This window comes from Pantherophis guttatus, chromosome 4 (assembly GCF_059756535.1).
Source record: "Pantherophis guttatus breed Tessera chromosome 4, ASM5975653v1, whole genome shotgun sequence".
NCBI lineage: Eukaryota > Metazoa > Chordata > Lepidosauria > Squamata > Colubridae > Pantherophis > Pantherophis guttatus.
In genome coordinates, this window is record NC_142066.1 from 141,955,665 (window position 1) to 141,973,318 (window position 17,654).

General features: G+C 35.1%; 1 protein-coding gene across 18 annotated transcripts in view; it reads right to left on the minus strand.

Annotated features, from left to right (window-relative positions):
• PARD3 (par-3 family cell polarity regulator) overlaps window positions 1–17,654 on the minus strand; it is a 650,052-nt gene that overhangs the window by 145,299 nt on the left and 487,099 nt on the right. For all 18 annotated transcript variants that reach the window (XM_087893015.1, XM_087893013.1, XM_087893011.1 and 15 more), the window contains 2 exons: window positions 13,338–13,565; window positions 10,312–10,528 (listed from right to left, as the gene is read on the minus strand). In XM_087893015.1, the coding sequence (XP_087749141.1) occupies window positions 10,312–10,528; window positions 13,338–13,565 (445 nt within the window). The remainder of the gene's footprint in view (window positions 1–10,311; window positions 10,529–13,337; window positions 13,566–17,654) is intronic.

A 17,654-nucleotide genomic window follows, 5' to 3' on the forward strand; every position in this document is an offset into this window, starting at 1 on the left:
AGAGAGCACCAAGAACTCCACAGTTCAACCCTGAACTACATATATTTTCTTCTGCTGAAAAATGACGTTTGGCAAGATGGAGAGCAGCAAAAGAATGGAAACACAATTGGCAAGAGATGGATGGGATCAATGAGATTACTGCAATGTCCTTGGAAGATTTATGAGTTAATATTAGAGATAGTTAAGATGGCGAGCACTTGCTTTTCCAGCTTCAGGAGTACACTGCAATTTGATGGAATATGAAGTTAAGATGCTATTGCTATAACAAGCCGGTGATTTCTTCATTATTAGTTCCAGCACTTGTTCTGAAGAGAAAAGCACTTACTGTACCAACTTTTAAATGTTGTATTTTGTCACTGCAAGAACAGGAAGTTCATTTTGCAACACTATTACCTCTCCTGCTAATGTGGGTCTATATTTTCTAGCATTACAGCCCATATTCAGATACATGCTTGGATCTAAAATCAATGCACACAGTAATAGGGAACTCAAAAACATTTCAATTTAAATAGTCATGGACAATATTGGAGATTCTTTTCACTTTTACAATGGATAACAGTTTTTTTATATTTTATTCCAGTTTTAAGTTTCCTTTTAGTATTAATCATTTTATGTGCTAATGCTCTGCTGTCTCTATCATGGTCAATTTTATCTGGGTTTGTAAATTGTCCTGAAAATTTTGCCAAAATGAAAAGATGTTTGAATAACACAAAAATAATTAATTACTGCTGTAGTCTGGTATTTTCAATTCATAGAGATATCTGATTTTCCAAGATTTTAGACTGTGGACAGAACTTTAGATTTAGAGATTTTTAAACTTTGTCCTATTTACAGAAAATATGATTAGGACCAGGAGGTAACATATATAGCTGTTTCCTGTAAAGTGGGGGCGGGGGAGAGACACGACGACTGGAATTCTAATCAACTTTCTTTCTACATGCAATAGGATTCCAATATAATATAATTATGTTTACGGGTTGAAAATCATATCTCAAAATAAAAAGTCACTCATTCAAGTATATGCCATTTGATAAACTCAAGCTTAATTTATTTACGGTGGGAGCAATATGTATGTTCACATATAGACAGATCTCTCCTTCATATTATATATGACTCTGCAATATTAAGCCAGAAAGGTTATTTCAAGAATGTTTAAATGTTAATAAATCAAAACAAAACCTTACAAAACTACTCTAAAATATGCTCACCATTGTGGATATTCAATCCCTGCCAATATCACAAATCTCAAAAGTAATGTTTTCAATACATACTGAAAAGAATGACATTAACATATCTTTTTTTTCATCTAACAGATTCCTCCATACTTAAAAGATATTTATTTACCATGCTTTGCTATAGGCTGAATTCAGCCTTCAATTTTCACATGAGTTGCAGATGAGAAGGGGGGGAAACCCATCTTGAACATGGGCTTGAATTGAAATTGACTTTGAATCTCTGAACTGTCAACACATTTTTTTATGAAAAGGTTTGCTTTACAGAGATTATAAAGTAGGTGTCATGCCTGACACTTGCATTTTATATTCAGATTGCGGGCCTGGAAGAGAAACGTTATAAAACATCAGGAAGGGTCTTAGACAGCTCAGCTGTCATAGTAGAAACCACTCTGGGCTTGCTTGGCAGATATTGTGCTGTTGGTGTCAGAGATTTTTTACTTTAACTCACTGACAAGCAAAGAAGAACACTGAGAGAATATGTTATCAGGAGCCACGGATACTTGTCTTCAGTAGTAGGTCAGTCTGACACTTATTTTGGTGCATTAAAAAAACAAAACAAAATGATGATCTTGTTTCAGATTAAAATAAATCTCATACCTTATACCCCAGAGGTTATTAAAGTCCAAGAATTATTCTAGGGAAAACCCAGCTGGAAGAAGTTAATAGGAAGAAGTTACTGCCTTCTTGATGACAAATGGGAAATTCACAAATGTTTAAAATAATATTTCATTTAAAAGCTATAATTAGCCAACAACAGTTTCCTTCAGAGAACTTACTCATAACTAACTGCAATACCTGATTTTTTCTGAAATGAGTAAAATATAAATTAAAATAAAACAAAACAAAATTAAAATAAAATACTTTCATAGGGGACATCAAAATGGTAAGCCAAGTCTGTAAGTTAGATTGGAAAAGTCATTACAGAAAGATAATTGCAAACAACATTTATTCTATGCCAAGAAAACTAAAAGGACATATCCATATCCTGGGTACCTTCGAGACCGACTTCTGCCACCAATAGCCTCCCACCGGCCAATTCGCTCCCACATAGAGGGATTCCTCAGGGTGCCATCGGCCAAGTTATGTCGGCTGGCGACACCCAGGGGAAGGGCCTTCTCTGTGGGAGCTCCTGCCCTGTGGAACGAACTGCCCCTGGAAATACGCAAGATCTCCGACCTCCGTGTGTTTCGCTGTGCCCTTAAGACCCTGCTGTTCCACCAGGCAGGGCTATCTATGCAAATGATTTTAAATTGGGTGTTTTAAATTTTGGGTTTTAAATTCAGGCCGAAATTGTTTAATACTTTTAACTATTTTAAAACTGTTGTTTGTATTTTGTGTTTTTAATTGGCTGTACACTACCCCGAGTCCTTCGGGAGAAGGGTGGTATATAAATTAAATTATAAATAATAATAAAAAATAAAAATATTGTCTCCAGGATTAATTTACTTGACTTTTTCTCCTGCTATAATCTTCTAGACAACCCATGCCCTGTTACGTCATCATCAGAGGTATTACCTTACCTAAACAAAGAGATAGATACACCAAAGGCAGTGGGATCAGGAGAGATTTCTGACTTTCTGCAGAATTTAGTTGTGGGAAGATGGCTGAGTAAATCAGAAACTATCCTTCCTTCCTTCCTTCCTTCCTTCCTTCCTTCCTTCCTTCCTTCCTTCCTTCCTTCCTTCCTTTCTTCTTTTCTCCCTTCCTTCCTCCCCCCTCCCTCCGTCCCAACTTTGATATCAGGTCTTAATAGCTTAATGATCAATAAAGAAAACTATGGAATGGGGATGTGATTAAGTAGCAAGCTATCTCATTTGAAAGATATAGAAATGGCATTTTGATAATGTGACAATAGGTTTCTGTGTTGCTGAAAGTGTTCTGGGTAACCTGTAACTATCATTAAATAATTGAATCAATTATTTATTTATGCTAGGTATGAGACATGCTTCTCATTAGAACAAGCACCTGGTTGGTGCTTTTTACCCTAACCAGTCTATAGTATTTATAACTCTTTGTATTAGGGGCAAAGAAAAGCTGCAATTTTCTCTGTTTGATGATAGGATGGGTGTTGCTTAGCTTTTCTTGTGAAAACATTTCAGAGCACCCACACAATAGCTAAGATGTTGCAATGCACCTTTCTTAGTTACCTAAGGGGAGGAAGCCCTAAATATTATTAGCAGAAGAATAAAGTTACACAGATACAACAATCACATAAATTGAAAGTGTAATTAAAAGCATTAATCCTTTGTTTCAATATTGAGCAAATTCACAATTAGGGAATATAAATCAAGTTTACATTCAAGAAAAAATATAGTATAGTTAGTAAAGCATCTGAAGTGCATTTGCAGGAGTTATGAATTAATGCCTAAAACAGTGGAAATCATTAACTTCTCCTATATATACCTATCACTGTACCTACACCTCTAACTATATGTAATAAAAAAGCCATCTGCTTTTCAGTATTGTAGACTCTGAATTATCCTCAGGCATAATAAGCCATAGTAAATTAAAAAGTATTGGGCAGACAAAAAATTGTGAACTACAATACGGGCAGAACAATCTCTGTTTGTTGTTTTCCCAAACGTCTAGTCAGAAGTCTCAGGTGGCTAATGTGGGAGGCACGCACAATTCAAAGCTCAAATAATATGTTTATGAAACTGGACATGTTCTGTGCACTTTCAGAGTGGCTGTGTAAGAAGAGACAACAGTATATCTGATTTCAACTAAATAGGGTTTTTAAACTAAATTATCTGTTTCCTTTTGCAGAAGTAGATGAAACAGCAGCTACACTCTGAGTAATCATTCCAAATGCAATTGAAGAATTCAATTTAATGGTAATCAGGGAATATTTAATTTGCATTGGTTTCCAATAGGTTGGCTTGCCATCTGTACTCAGATATATAGCAGATCCAAAGATGAAAACAAGGAAGTCTGTATTTCAAGTAATAGGAGGCACATCTTTAAATATGGGTATTATATAACTGTAACACGTTTGCAAAAACTATTGTTATTTTTTAAGGAAGGCAAGTGATCAGACTGTCTAATAATATACACATTCTAGATAATAAACCATAAGAAGGTAGGGCTATTATAAAAATAAGGTTCTATAAAACTACTACAATGGTATCTTGGTACTCATTGTTAATTGGTTCTAGCATCATGAGTACCAAAAACAATGAGTAACAAACACATTTTTCCCATAATGAATAATGTGGTGAGTAATAAAGCAGACAATACTAACATGTTCTAGCTTGTGTGTTGAGTACCAAACAAACCATGAGTACTAGGACAAAATTTTTGTATCAAATTCATTGAATACCGAATTCAATGAGTTTCAAAGCAGTTGAATACCCAGGTGTCACTGTACTTGTAGTTGATATAGAGATCATGGCGTATGCTAAAGTCTAATCTACATAATTTGTACCTAAAATAACAAAATACGTTACACTGCTCTACACTGATGCTACTGCTATAATTTCATAAATCATTATAAGACTTGAAAAGACCAATGCCAGCAATATTTTGGTAAAGCAAACAAAATCAACTAGTTCTTAATTTTGAGAAATCTAAAATTCTGGTCTTTGTTAAGAGAGCTATCCAACAATCCTGGACAATAGAAGAGAATTTGCTATATTTAAATACCTTGGGATGGTTATTAATCTAAAGGAATCTGTAATATGCACCAGAATTGTTCAGTGCTGTTAGCTCTTAAATTTTCAATTGCTTTTGAACTCTCCTTTTAAATAAGCAGAGAATAATGAATTCCTGAAAATCATTGGCCAAACAGTCCTCAACTTTTGACCATTTAATGACAAAATAGCATTGGCAATTAGCATTCATTTGTGACAGTTGCCGCATTTTGTGTCATCTGATCAAAATCTGCATCTTTCTGAGCTGGCTTCCAACAAGTAAAAACAATTGGAGAAGTCAGATTTCCTTATGATTTGTTTAACATCCATGATTAAAAATGGTCATAAAATTGAAGCTGGCGAAGTAATGACTCAAAACTGGCCAAGCAACTGAAATTCTAGTCCCAATTTTGGCTGTAGGTCAAGGACTACCTGTAGAGTATCCTATACTTTTATCATGGAACCTCCTTCCTAAAATAATACTTTATCTCATTCATTTGATTTTAGTTCCATGCTTTAATTTCTAAATTTTGCTGGTCATTGACTGAATAAATATTACTATTACTGTTACATTATACTGCTATTTATGGCTATAAAAGAAAAGCTGCAAATGGAAGTGATTGTATTATTAGACAAATAACAAAAGAAACAGAAGCAATGTTAAATGTCAAATTATCCTACTTCAGACATATTGAAAAAACCTGGCTCTCTGGAAAAGCCTATAACGCTGGGAAAGGAAGAAGGAAAATGAAGAGGATGGCGACCAGAAGGAAGATGGATGAAGAGATTGATTGTCCTGATCTATCTATGTGAAAACCAGGATTTGAAAATGACTTAATAGTAAATAATCAATCAATAAATCAAAATTCAACAACATCCTTAAACCTTTCCTTCCAAGAGCCTGCTTGCTCTCAGTAGTAATATATATAACTGAAAAGGAAGATACATTGAGCATGGACCAAACAGTATGAATTAACGTACCTTCAAATTCATTAGGTCTCCAATAAAGATTATTATTGGAAACCTATTGAATTTAAACAACTGTTGAGAAACTTAATAGACATGATTTTCTTTTTTAAAAAATTGTTTGATGAACTAGTTTTAAATTGTAATCACATTTCTTAAAACCTAGGACCATTGGTTTGATAGTATAAGATAGCTCAATTCTATATTCTATTTCTTTTATATTATCGACATCTAGTTTTATTTAAAAATATAGACATTTATAATATGGAATTATTGGTTTAGCTGCTATAAAAAAAATTTCTAATGCATTCTGTACTACCAAATTTTTAGAGGCTGCAAAAGTGTCCTTGGGGTTTATCCACTCCATACAAAACCAACCACTAATGTATCACTTTAAAATATCTCAGTGAAATTGATTCATTTATTGCTATCATTAATGCCGTTTTCATTTTCAGTACATTTATTCCTATCCACAGACTCATCGCTATTTTCATCCACTTATTAACGTCCCATTTATCAGGGCTATATAAATATTCATATCTACTAATAAAGATCTTTTTATCTGAATAATTGCCTTCTAGTGTTTATTATGAGCTGAACTATTTTTACATACATCTAATGATACCTTTATCACTTGGCAAAATATTAGAGTCTGATTACTCCAGTTTACTATGTATCTGGAGTGTTTATGATATTGTTGCATCAATTCTAATGAGTCTTTGATAAATTAAAAAGTTTCAAGAGGAGTATAGATCAATAACTTGTGTTTGATTATCGCTCCCAAATATTTTAAATAGATCCAGATTGTATTTTCAAACATAACAAAGATTGCAAGACTAAATTAAATGAAATGAGGAAAATTGGGTTTACTAGGCATGAAATATTATTTTGTTTGGTTAATAACAGTCCAAACAATTTGGTTCAGCCTTCCATCCTTCTGAGGTGGGTAAAATGAGGACCCAAATTGTTGGGGGCAATATGCTGACACTGTAAACAGCTTAGAGAGGGCTGTAAAGCACTGTAAAGCGGTATATAAGTCTAAGTGCTATTGCTATTGCTAGTAATAGTCTATTTTCCCCCAATATAGTCCACAGTTCTTTTTTTCTTAATAGAGGGCAAAATGAAATTGCTCTGGTTTTTAGCATTATAGCTCCCTCTATTAATAAACAGAGGACACCAAGGACACTGTAGAACAGCAACCCCCAATTTTTTGGGCAGCAGGAACTGGTTCTGCAGAGAAAGGTTTTTCCACAGACCGGAGGAGGTGTGGTATCATATGTTGTCTGAATCCCGTGGATGGGGCTTCGTTGTTTGCATGTTCGGGTTTCTGGCATGCTGTGGTCTAGTGCCAGTCCACGAACTGGGGGTTGGAGATCCCTGCTATAGAAAATAGCACAGCCTTTGTTTTCTAACAGATGGAAGAATATATACAGTATAAAAGAGAAATGACTAAAGTAAATGGGGAATCACCCCTTTCTCACAATTTGGAGTGAAAAAAGAGAGTGCAACCTAATTTGGAAGGGCCTATTTTGTCTTTTAAAGAAGTCCCCCATTCTCGCACTGTAAAGAAAGGATGAAAATGTTTTGATTTTGGGAGGTCCTAAAAGGAAAAAAAGGAAAAAGAAAAGCAGAGAAGGTATTTACAGGTCATACAAAGGTTTTAGGGATCACCTTGTCTTCTGCTGATCTATGTTGTCCTACACAAAGCAGTATTTAGTTTATAAAAGACTAAATGAAGTTTCTTATTCGGCCCATGCAAAATTTCCTAAATATAAAGCTTACTATACAGGGTGCAAAAATAATTTCCCCATTATCAAATACCATTTTTAAATAAATGGTCTGAAAAGGAATACCTTATAATAAGCACAAGTACCGTATTTTTCAGAGTATAAGATGCACTTTCCCCCTAAAAGAGGCTGAAAATTAGAGTGCATCTTATACATTGAATATAGCCCCGCCCATCTGCCAGCCCCCACCCTTTGGCCTCTGCCTCCCAGCAATTTACCTCCCTGCAGAAAACAGCAGCCTGTTTCAGCTTCAGCACAGCCTGATTAGCCCAACCAACTGATTGCCGGTTGGATCAGCCTCCTGACGATCAGCTGTTTGAATGCTGCAGGGATTGCCATAGTCTATTGCCACTGTTGGCAGCCTCCGCACGTCCCCTTTTCCACCCATTCCGGGTGGTGGGGATCAGAATGGACGGAAAATGGGGCACATGAAGGCCGAAAATGGGGTGCGGAGGCCGAAAATGAGGCACGTGGAGGCGGCAATAGGCTATGGCAATCCCTGCAGCCTGAAACAGCTGATGGTCAGGAGGCCGATCCAACAGACAATCAGCTGCTTCTGCTAATCAGACTGTGTTGAAGCTGAAACAGAATCAGGCTATTTGTTGCAAGGAGGCAAAAGTAGATTTTTTTTTCTTGTGCTAATCAGGCTGAAACTGAAACAGACTATTTGCTGCAAGGACGCAACCTGCTGGGAGGCAGACTTTTTTTTCTTGTTTTCTCCCCAAAAGCTAGGTGTGTCTTATACTTCGGAGCATTTTATAGTCCAAAAAATATGTTAATTTTTCTCATGGACCCTGATCTGGGATTTCTTGCAACAGTACCACCTCTGCCAGGTATGGTCCTCAGGGCTTCCTATTTCTCCAAATAAAATAAGAAGATTCTATGGCATTCTCTTACCTATCTCTGAGAAATGAGCTTCAGGTCTCTGACCAATAGTATTAGTCATTGTCTCTTTCTTAACATTCTTTACTAGTATAAGCCCTTCAGTGATGCAACCAGAAAATGCAAAAGGTGGTTAATGAACCAGTGAAAGTTCTGAAAGAAATAATGCAGGTGTGAAATCTAGCAGGTTCTGACAAGTTCTGGAGAATCGGTAGTGGAATTTTAACTGGTAGCGGAAATTTTGAGTAGTTCAGAGAACTGGCAAATACCACCTCTGCCTGGCCCCAGAGCGGCGTGGGAATGGAAATTTTGCAATATCCTTCCCTCAGGTGGGGGAGGGTATGGGGATTTTTGGGGAATAGAGAAAGTATGGCTCCTGGGGCACATAAAATGGATGTCCATAGCTGAAGATATCTGCAGCATGCCTTCTATGTCAGATCTAATGAGGTAGTCTGATGTAATTTGGAAGAGCTGATCCCTCCGATAGCCCGGTCCTATGCAAATTCATCAATAATAGCCAATAGTTCTTATAAATACAATTAATGTTCACATTGCTGCTTTTGTAATGAAAGATACAAAACCATGATTCCACAATAAATTGACTGCATGTTTTTTAAAAAATAAAGGCAATTACTGTGCACATACCTATTAATAAGAACTTCATAAGGCATGTGGCCAATTAAATTTTGATACTTCTGCACAGATTGAATCCTAAGCAGCGGTGAAATGCGCTTACCTTTGCTACCAGTTCAGAAATGTGAGCGTGCAGCGCGCCTCTTCTGCTCATGCGCAGAGGATCAAAAATGGGACGTTATGACATCCCGGCAGGTAGGTGGAGCCTCCTGCCACCGGCGCTACCAGTTTGTGCAAGCTGGATAGATCAGGCCAGATTTCACTGCTGATCTTAAGTAATCTGTATACTCTAATATTAATTTCCAGTTTCCAATATTTATTTGGCTGATTTGTGCTCCCCACAGGTTATGTTTTATTGCTACCCATGGAAAGTACAGTATTAAATCAGGGAGAAACCCAGACAAAAACAGTTTTGGAAAACTGAGATGTACATGAAGTAAGTGTTGTCTTTAACAGAACTTGATCAGAGGACAGGCTCACATTTCAAATAACCAATTTATCATTCATTAACAACTATAAGACTATACTTAAATAATTATGTCTGAATCTATTCTGCCCAATTCATAATCCTATGCAAATAACAAACAAATGCCTGTTTGGCAGTTAGGAAATTTTCTCCAGAAATGAAATAATAGCATATGTTGCCCAAACTTCACAAGAAATCTCAGTATATTACATGAAACATATTTTCCATGGTAATATTTGAAGTTTATGGAGATATGAACTGGGCCATGGTAGCATTTTAGTAGTACATTATCATAAATGTACAAAATATCTAGGATTAGCATTCAGTTATGTCTGTTATAAGCCATGATGATGCTACTATGATTAAACAGGCATTATTATCTCATTGCATACCGAACACAGTTTACTATTTATGCCTCAGGTCATATTTTCCCTTCCCTTGTCTTCTTTGAAGAAACATGTTACTGCAATTCTTTTGCTTGGTGAAAATATTGTCCCTCATCCAGATGTGCTAATCTCAGAAAAACAAAATGGACTCTGATAGAATATTTGTAAGGCTGCGATGGTGAATGATTGATAAAACATTTGATAACACCTTTTAACTCTATTCACAGTATTCGTATTTTGGAAATGGATAGTGAGCTATAAATAATGTTATGATGAATAGCAAAGCACGAATAGACATAAACATTTAAATTCATCTGCAATTCTTACCTGAACATGTCCCCAAGACCTTTCAGCATTCCTTTCTTGGCTTTGATTTTATCCTTCTCTTTATCTCGATCTTTTTTCTTGTCCTTCCCAATTTTTTTCCGGTCCCCTTTTTCCTGACTGCCATTCATATGTCTTTCTAGAGAATGGGATGGTTGGTCACTAGATGTGGACACAGATTCCCTACCAGATCGTGAACTTTCTTCTGTGTCTTCTTCCACTAAAAGAGTAAGGAAATTTTATCAGGGGATGGAGGGAAACAAAAGGAAGGTGTTTTTGTTTTTTTAAAAAATATATAAATTTCAAACACAAGACCCATAAGTTGTTTTGCAGCCTACCAGCTCCACGTATTTTTGTAAATGCAGTTTTGTTAGATTGAGACAACAGAAAAACTACCCATTAATTGACAATTTTTGCTCTGAAACTTTGGTTTAATCCTATATTTGATTACATTTAGGCTTGAAACATGGGATACAGGTTATAATCTTTATTTACAATATACATATTCTGCTTATTCAATGCATTCTAAGTTACTTAAAGTTCTACAACAAGCTAACATCAATAAAACCAGTTGAACCTTATGGTAACACCAATTTATGCTTCACAATGCCCACTGCCCCATTCCACCCACCCAGTAAGTGCTTCACTCTAGAAAAAAAAAACCACTCTGTGAAATTTGATCTTGACTATTTAAATGCATTTAAACTATTTAAATGCAGGCTAAAACCATTCTATTTGATAAGGGCAACTTTTCCAAATGAAGAGGCCATGACCAAGATCCTTCTCTCAACTGCTTTCCTTTTAGTTTCTGGGATATTGAGACAAACTACATGCCCTGCATGTCCTAGATGGGCAGATTTTACTTATAGCAGATATTCCAAAGATATCTTAGGAATCATCTGCTATAAATAAAATCTGCCCATCTAGGACATGCAGCTCCTTCAAAGAAATGCAGCTGCACCCATAGATGAAGTTGAAACTACCCTTCAATCAGACAACACTTATGTCTTGCTGAGATTCAATCTGAACTTGCTCTGTCCCATCCAGTCATTCAGCGGGCTATTCCTGAGAGTTCCCCACGAACACTTAACTGAACTGCTTACTTAGGAACAGAAGCACTGCTTCTGAGCCACAAACCCCTTCAGTAGTCCAAAGGGACAAAATGGTTGATGAGATCAAAAGCTACAGAGGGAGCCAGAAGGATAATGAGAAAATGCATATTTGCGTGCGTGTGTGTGTATGTGTGTGTGTGGGTGGGTGGGTGTGGGTGTGAATTTTCAATGTCTCTGCCTAAAATAAAAATTTGAAAATTACAGCCAATTGTTATAACACATGAGAAGATGATGTATGGACAAATGCAAGTATGCTACATGCTACTACACTGAATAGAAAGCCGTATAGCACAATATATGAGTCAGTATAAACCAGCTATGTTCAATAAATCTGTTCCTAATAAGAAGATGAGCTTTTCTCTTTTCTCTTCTTTTTTTTAACATGTATAAATATTAACATAGCTGAGGTTTTGGCATTAAGCTCAAAAAATTATACTTCTTTTATATCATGAAAACAACTCCTCGTACCGGTATCGTTTAATAATACTATATTGAAAATTAATTATGTAACTTCAATAATTATCTCTTCATTCACAGGCTATATTTTTTTTAAAAATACACCTTTGTTTTAAATAAAAATAAAAGGATAAAAATAGCCCTGGTTAACAGACTCGCATATAACTTGCAGATAGAATATTAAATCAGATTGCCCTTTTGAATATGATGCAAATGTGCACATAATTTCTATTGAATAGGACCACAGGCCGAATTTTCTGAAGCTCTTCTCCTAATTACTCCATAAAGCAAGCAAAATGCATATAAGAAAAAATAATTACTGAATATGAAACTGTTTCATAGTTGAGTGTCTAGACTGCTTATTGTATTACTTAATGCCAGCCGAAGCTCCAGCAATTAAGAGAGATAAGAAAGGTTTGCCAATTTATTCAGATTCAAATGGCTTGCTTCAGACTACACTCACTAAAAATGGGCTCTGTTTCTTGTCATTCTTTTCAAGAGTTTGAAAACAAGCGCTATGATTCATATGATCGGAATATCCCAAGCAGTCATCTCTGACTTTCTGATTATAGCTCTTAAAATCTATATGTACCTCCCGCCAAACTTATCTTTCATACATTGTTTAAGAGTATGAATAGCTTATTCTTCTAAGGGGAGCAATTATATTATGTTTGCAAAGTCAGTGTACTTCTCTATCACATGTTCCATGCTATAATTTTAGAACTCCCAATACGACATCATAAAGATTTCTTTATAAACAATTCATTGTAACTCTTTCTTCAAAACAAAACAAAACAAAAATGTCAGTTGGTTGGCAAAGAGAAATATTCAGGCTTCTAAAACCAGTAATTTTCCAGTGATGCATTGCATTGGTTTCACAATGACAGAAGGAAGATTTCTAAATTATTATTTTAGACACATACACACATAGAAAGCACATAAGCTGAGGAAAGAATGAAAGGAATAAAGAATTCTTGAATGTAATTTAACTAGTGAAGCCTCAATCAACCTTTTAACGAACTCCCTGATGTCTAGCTCATAATGAACATTGTGAAATGCACTTCAGTGTGACCATTATGTTACACTCCAACTTGGATCTAAAGGACTGTGCCATATTCTTATACATATAAAGACTTAGGGGACGATGTAAACAAAACCAAAAATGTTCAGTCATTTTTAGTTTTCTGATGTTATTTGGTGCCCTTCTTGGCATCTGTCCCATGAATTGAGTCGTTTATGAAGTGTGCTACCCAGAATTTTATGTATTTTATCTATAAAATGTGTCTGTGTGTGTGCTTTTTACCAAAGCCAAACTGAATATAACAATTGTGTCCTGTTATTTGAAGTCTATAATTCTATTATGAAACCTAAAGCATCTATTGGGTTTTCCAACAGAATTTAATCCAAAATTATAGAAGACTTTAAAAATGTAAAGAAAGGAATGCTACATGATTTACTCACAGGTTTCCATGCCTTCATCATCTTCATCAGCAACAGGTTTATCGTATGATTTATCTATTGCTGCCCTGAAACTTTCATTGCATCCTCGTCCTCGGATTATTCGTGGTCGTGGACGATGGAAGGGGATGTCACTATTCAATGTCACTTCAGCAACTGCTGTCTGCAAACTTTCTAAAGAGCTGGATTTCTTCAGGCCTAACGAAGGGCCCACATCTCTGGTTGGAGAACCTTAATAGTTTTGTTTTTTTTTTTAAAAAAAGTTAATTAGAATTCACAAGGAGGTCATTATTCACATCCACAACAGTCTACAGAGAATACTTCCAATATTATTCATGTTATCTCTATAATCTCTAGGCAATTCTAGGCAGTTTTATAGGTTTAACCAATGACTTTCAAGTCATACTGTACAAATTTGATAAGGTTAGCAACATCCCACTTTTCAAATTGATGGGAAGGCAAACTCATCACTATGGTTTCAATCAATTTAATGAGAACAAAATAATTACCAAGTGGTTAAAAAGGAGGGTGGGGAATTAGAACTCAAATATTAAAGATGTCAGCATTATAATTTGAATGGCATAGCCAGTTAATTTCATTTTTTTTTCAACTGAACAAAGTAATCCTATGTAACTACTGGAAATGACAATCATTAGAGATTGTATTGACCTAATATTAGCTTGCATTCTTAAAATAAACATCTAGGGAAAATTCTGTCTTACTAGCCACTTTCATGAAGAGAATTTAATAACCTGCACTTAAATATTACAGTTTTCCCAAGGCCTAGTCCACATAGATTTTTCCCCTAGAATTAATTAACCTGTATCACTATAGTTATTATTCATAAAAACTCATGTCAACACTTATTATGGACTAAGTGGAACTAATGTAAATTTCCTTATCTTGATTATTAACAGAGACTACTACAGCATGGAAAAACTTTGGCATTCACAAATAAACACAAAGGGAATATAAACTAATAAATAACAGAAATCCATACAAATCTTATTAATTAAAATAACAAATATAGATTTTTAAATGGCATGCCGAAGAGTAGCTGTAATATATACAATCAACACTATAAAAGACTAGAAATGGATCTTATAAAAGAGTTATATCCTATAGTTAATTAGAGTTCCATGAGATTCATTCACTACAAATACATTTAGCATTCAAATTAAGATATTCCTATTCAAACTGAAGTTAAGAAATTTTTACCTAGCTGAAGTTCTATTATAGTAGGAATAAACCCATATCCACAAGCAGATCAGAAAAGATAAAACTACGGTATTAGGTTAAGCCAATTATTAGAATCTAAATCTAAAATATATGATATTTCAATACAAATTATATTCAGAATCATGCTTCCAAAAGTTATCCTACCTAATGCTATTAAAAACAATTGCAACATGCAAATTAAGGCTAAAATATGGATCAGGACACAGAGCTTTCCTGTTGAGAAAGGTTATTCAAAGTTTTGGAGTGGGACTCCATCAGTATGCTGCTGACATTCAACTCTATTGCTTCTTGTCATTCAAGTTCAGCTAAGTAATTAGTATCCTTATAAAGAGTTTTAAGTTCTATAATCAGCTAGTTGCAGTAGCAATAATGAAACTGAAATGAAAACCAGACAAAATGGATGCTGTTGATAGTTAGAAATAGGAATCTGGGAGTGAATTTAAACTCCTCAAAAAGAATAGGTCTACATTTGGGAAGTACTTCTTGATCCTTCTGGACTGCAAGATGCTAGCTACAGTGAGGTTATAGCAATAGCAATAGCACTTAGACTTATATACCACTTCATAATGCTTTACAGCCCTCTTTAAATGGTTTACAGACTTTAGCATATTGCCCCCAACAATCTGGGCCCTCACTTTACCCACCTCGGAAGAATGGAAGGCTGAGTCAACTTTGAGCCTGGTGAGATTTGATCTGCCAAACTGCTGGCAGCTGTTGATCAGCAGAAATAGCCTGCAGTATTGCACTCTAATCACTGTGCCACCACGGCTCTTATGGTTAGATTCTGAGTTGCTCTGATTTGTTATCCATGCCTGGATTGCATTTCATCTTAATTATTACCTGAAGATATGGGACTATCCTTGACAGTTATATAAAAACTGAAATGAATGCCAAATGGGCTGATAACCATTAGAAGTTACAGGGATCACATGATTAATATTTTAAAGGATCTGCAGTAGTTCTCTGCTAGTCATCAAGGACAATTGCTGGTCTTACTATTGAATTTTACTATTGAATCTAACAGTGTTTCAGGCCTACTTTATTAAAAGTCTATCTTTCCCACTTTAAATCTATCTCGATGTTCAAATCTGTAAGAATTTGCACATATGTCTGAATATGTCCCTAATGACAAAAACTCATATAAATGGCCCTCAGGAAAGGATCCATATCTAGCATAGATAGCTTCAGGGATGCTGAATGCACTGCTTCAGAAATTGTGTTCATCTCTCATTTTCTTACCATTTAGAAAAAAGATTCAGTTCTTTCTCTAGGCTTTTAACAGTTAGTTAACTTTATTATTAATGTTATATTTTAAATTGTTGGATTTTGTTTTTAATAGAATTTAGTCTTGAGTATTAGGATGAACAAAAAGGCAAATTTTGGAAACAACGGGAAAAAAAGAATCTATAAAGTCATAATCAATATGAAATCACATAATTTTTACTTCTGCCTCAGAGATCCCAATATTTTAGGAAGCAGAAAGGCCTGAAAATAAGAAGAGGCAGAGGTCAAGTGTGAAATGAGGAAGAAAGGGAAGGAAAGTTCAGTGCTTTCCAGCTGTGTAAATAAACTTCAGGTTAGGTTTGAAAAATATTTGTAGTTAAGTCTGTGTATTTGCCCTGGGGAAGTACATATTGTCAGTGGGTATGGAAAGCTATTTGTATTTTACATTTGCTGCCATATACATCTGGCACTCAATAAAGATTTTATTAAATTAATTTTTAATACAATCACATAGTATTATTTTCAAAATCCTGATTATTATTAAAATGCAATTTGGGAAATAGCAAAAAAAAAAAAAAAAAAAGGAAGGAAGGAAGGAAGGAAGGAAGGAAGGAAGGAAGGAAGGAAGGCAGGCAGGCAGGCAGGCTAAATTTGGTCTGAAATGAATGTAAGGGGAAAAGCTTCCTTTTCTTTATCTGATAAAGTTAAACTTCCTTAGTCCTTGCATCTGAGTATCTATAATGAGGAACAATCTTTTTTTTTTTTTAGTTACTCAATGGTTCCTTACTTTTTTTATAAATGGTAGTTATATTAGGTACCTATTCATGTTCACAAGGGAACATATTTCCTGCTACCAGTATGGATTATTGTGAGAAAAATATTTATGTAAAACGTGGAATCCCAAAGGAAAAGTGAGATCGGATATGACCTAATGTTCCCAGAGTACTGTAAAACTAATAACGGACTGCAGAAATGGTTAGACTATTTGTTGAACTTGGGTGGTCATCCAAATAGATGTGGACAGTCTGCAGACAAAGAAAATAAAGAAATAATCCTACATAAGCAGAATATATAGTAAAATGATTAAAAATACTTTTGGGTAAGCATCTCATTGTTTCAATGGGTCTCTTTTAGACAGGAAATAAGTGTAAGAATTCAGGGTTTGATTGAAGACTCCTGTTCCAATTTGACTATCTTAAAGAAATGGTTCTAGTAGATTTTAAATATAGTTTTCTTGGGTTTAGGACCTGATTTATTCATAATTCAAATTATTCATAATTTTAGGAATATCAGTTATGGTTTATTCCTTTAAATTATACTGCATATTCCATGAGGAGTTTTTAGATCTATGTTGTACCTCTTCTTCAAATTTAATTATTAGCACATCAAACCTGTGGTAGACTGGAACTAATAACTAACCCAAGTCATTAGTGAGCTGTTCTAGCAGTGAGCAAATCTTGATTTCTTCAATTCTAGTCCAAGTACATTTAATTACATTATATACAGTATAAATCCCTGCATGCAGACTACAACCAATCCGATTGTCCCAAATGTGCTTTTTCAAGAGGCAACTGGACAAGAGGTGAAGAAGCTTCTTGGATGAGAAGCAAAATGTCTTCAAAGAAAAACCAGAAAGTTCAGTTGCCTTTTGAAAAAGCACCTTTGGGACAACTGAGAATCTCCATAGACAACCAGGTTCAAAGCAGGTTCAGGTTCAAATCAGGTTCAAATTTGTAGACAAAGTTATTAGTAATGAACAGAATCTTAGAAAGCATGATCTGGATTGTTCAAAAATCTCTGATGACCCACCATAAGTCAGAAAATTTCTTTTAACAAATTTCATTCAGAATTTATGAC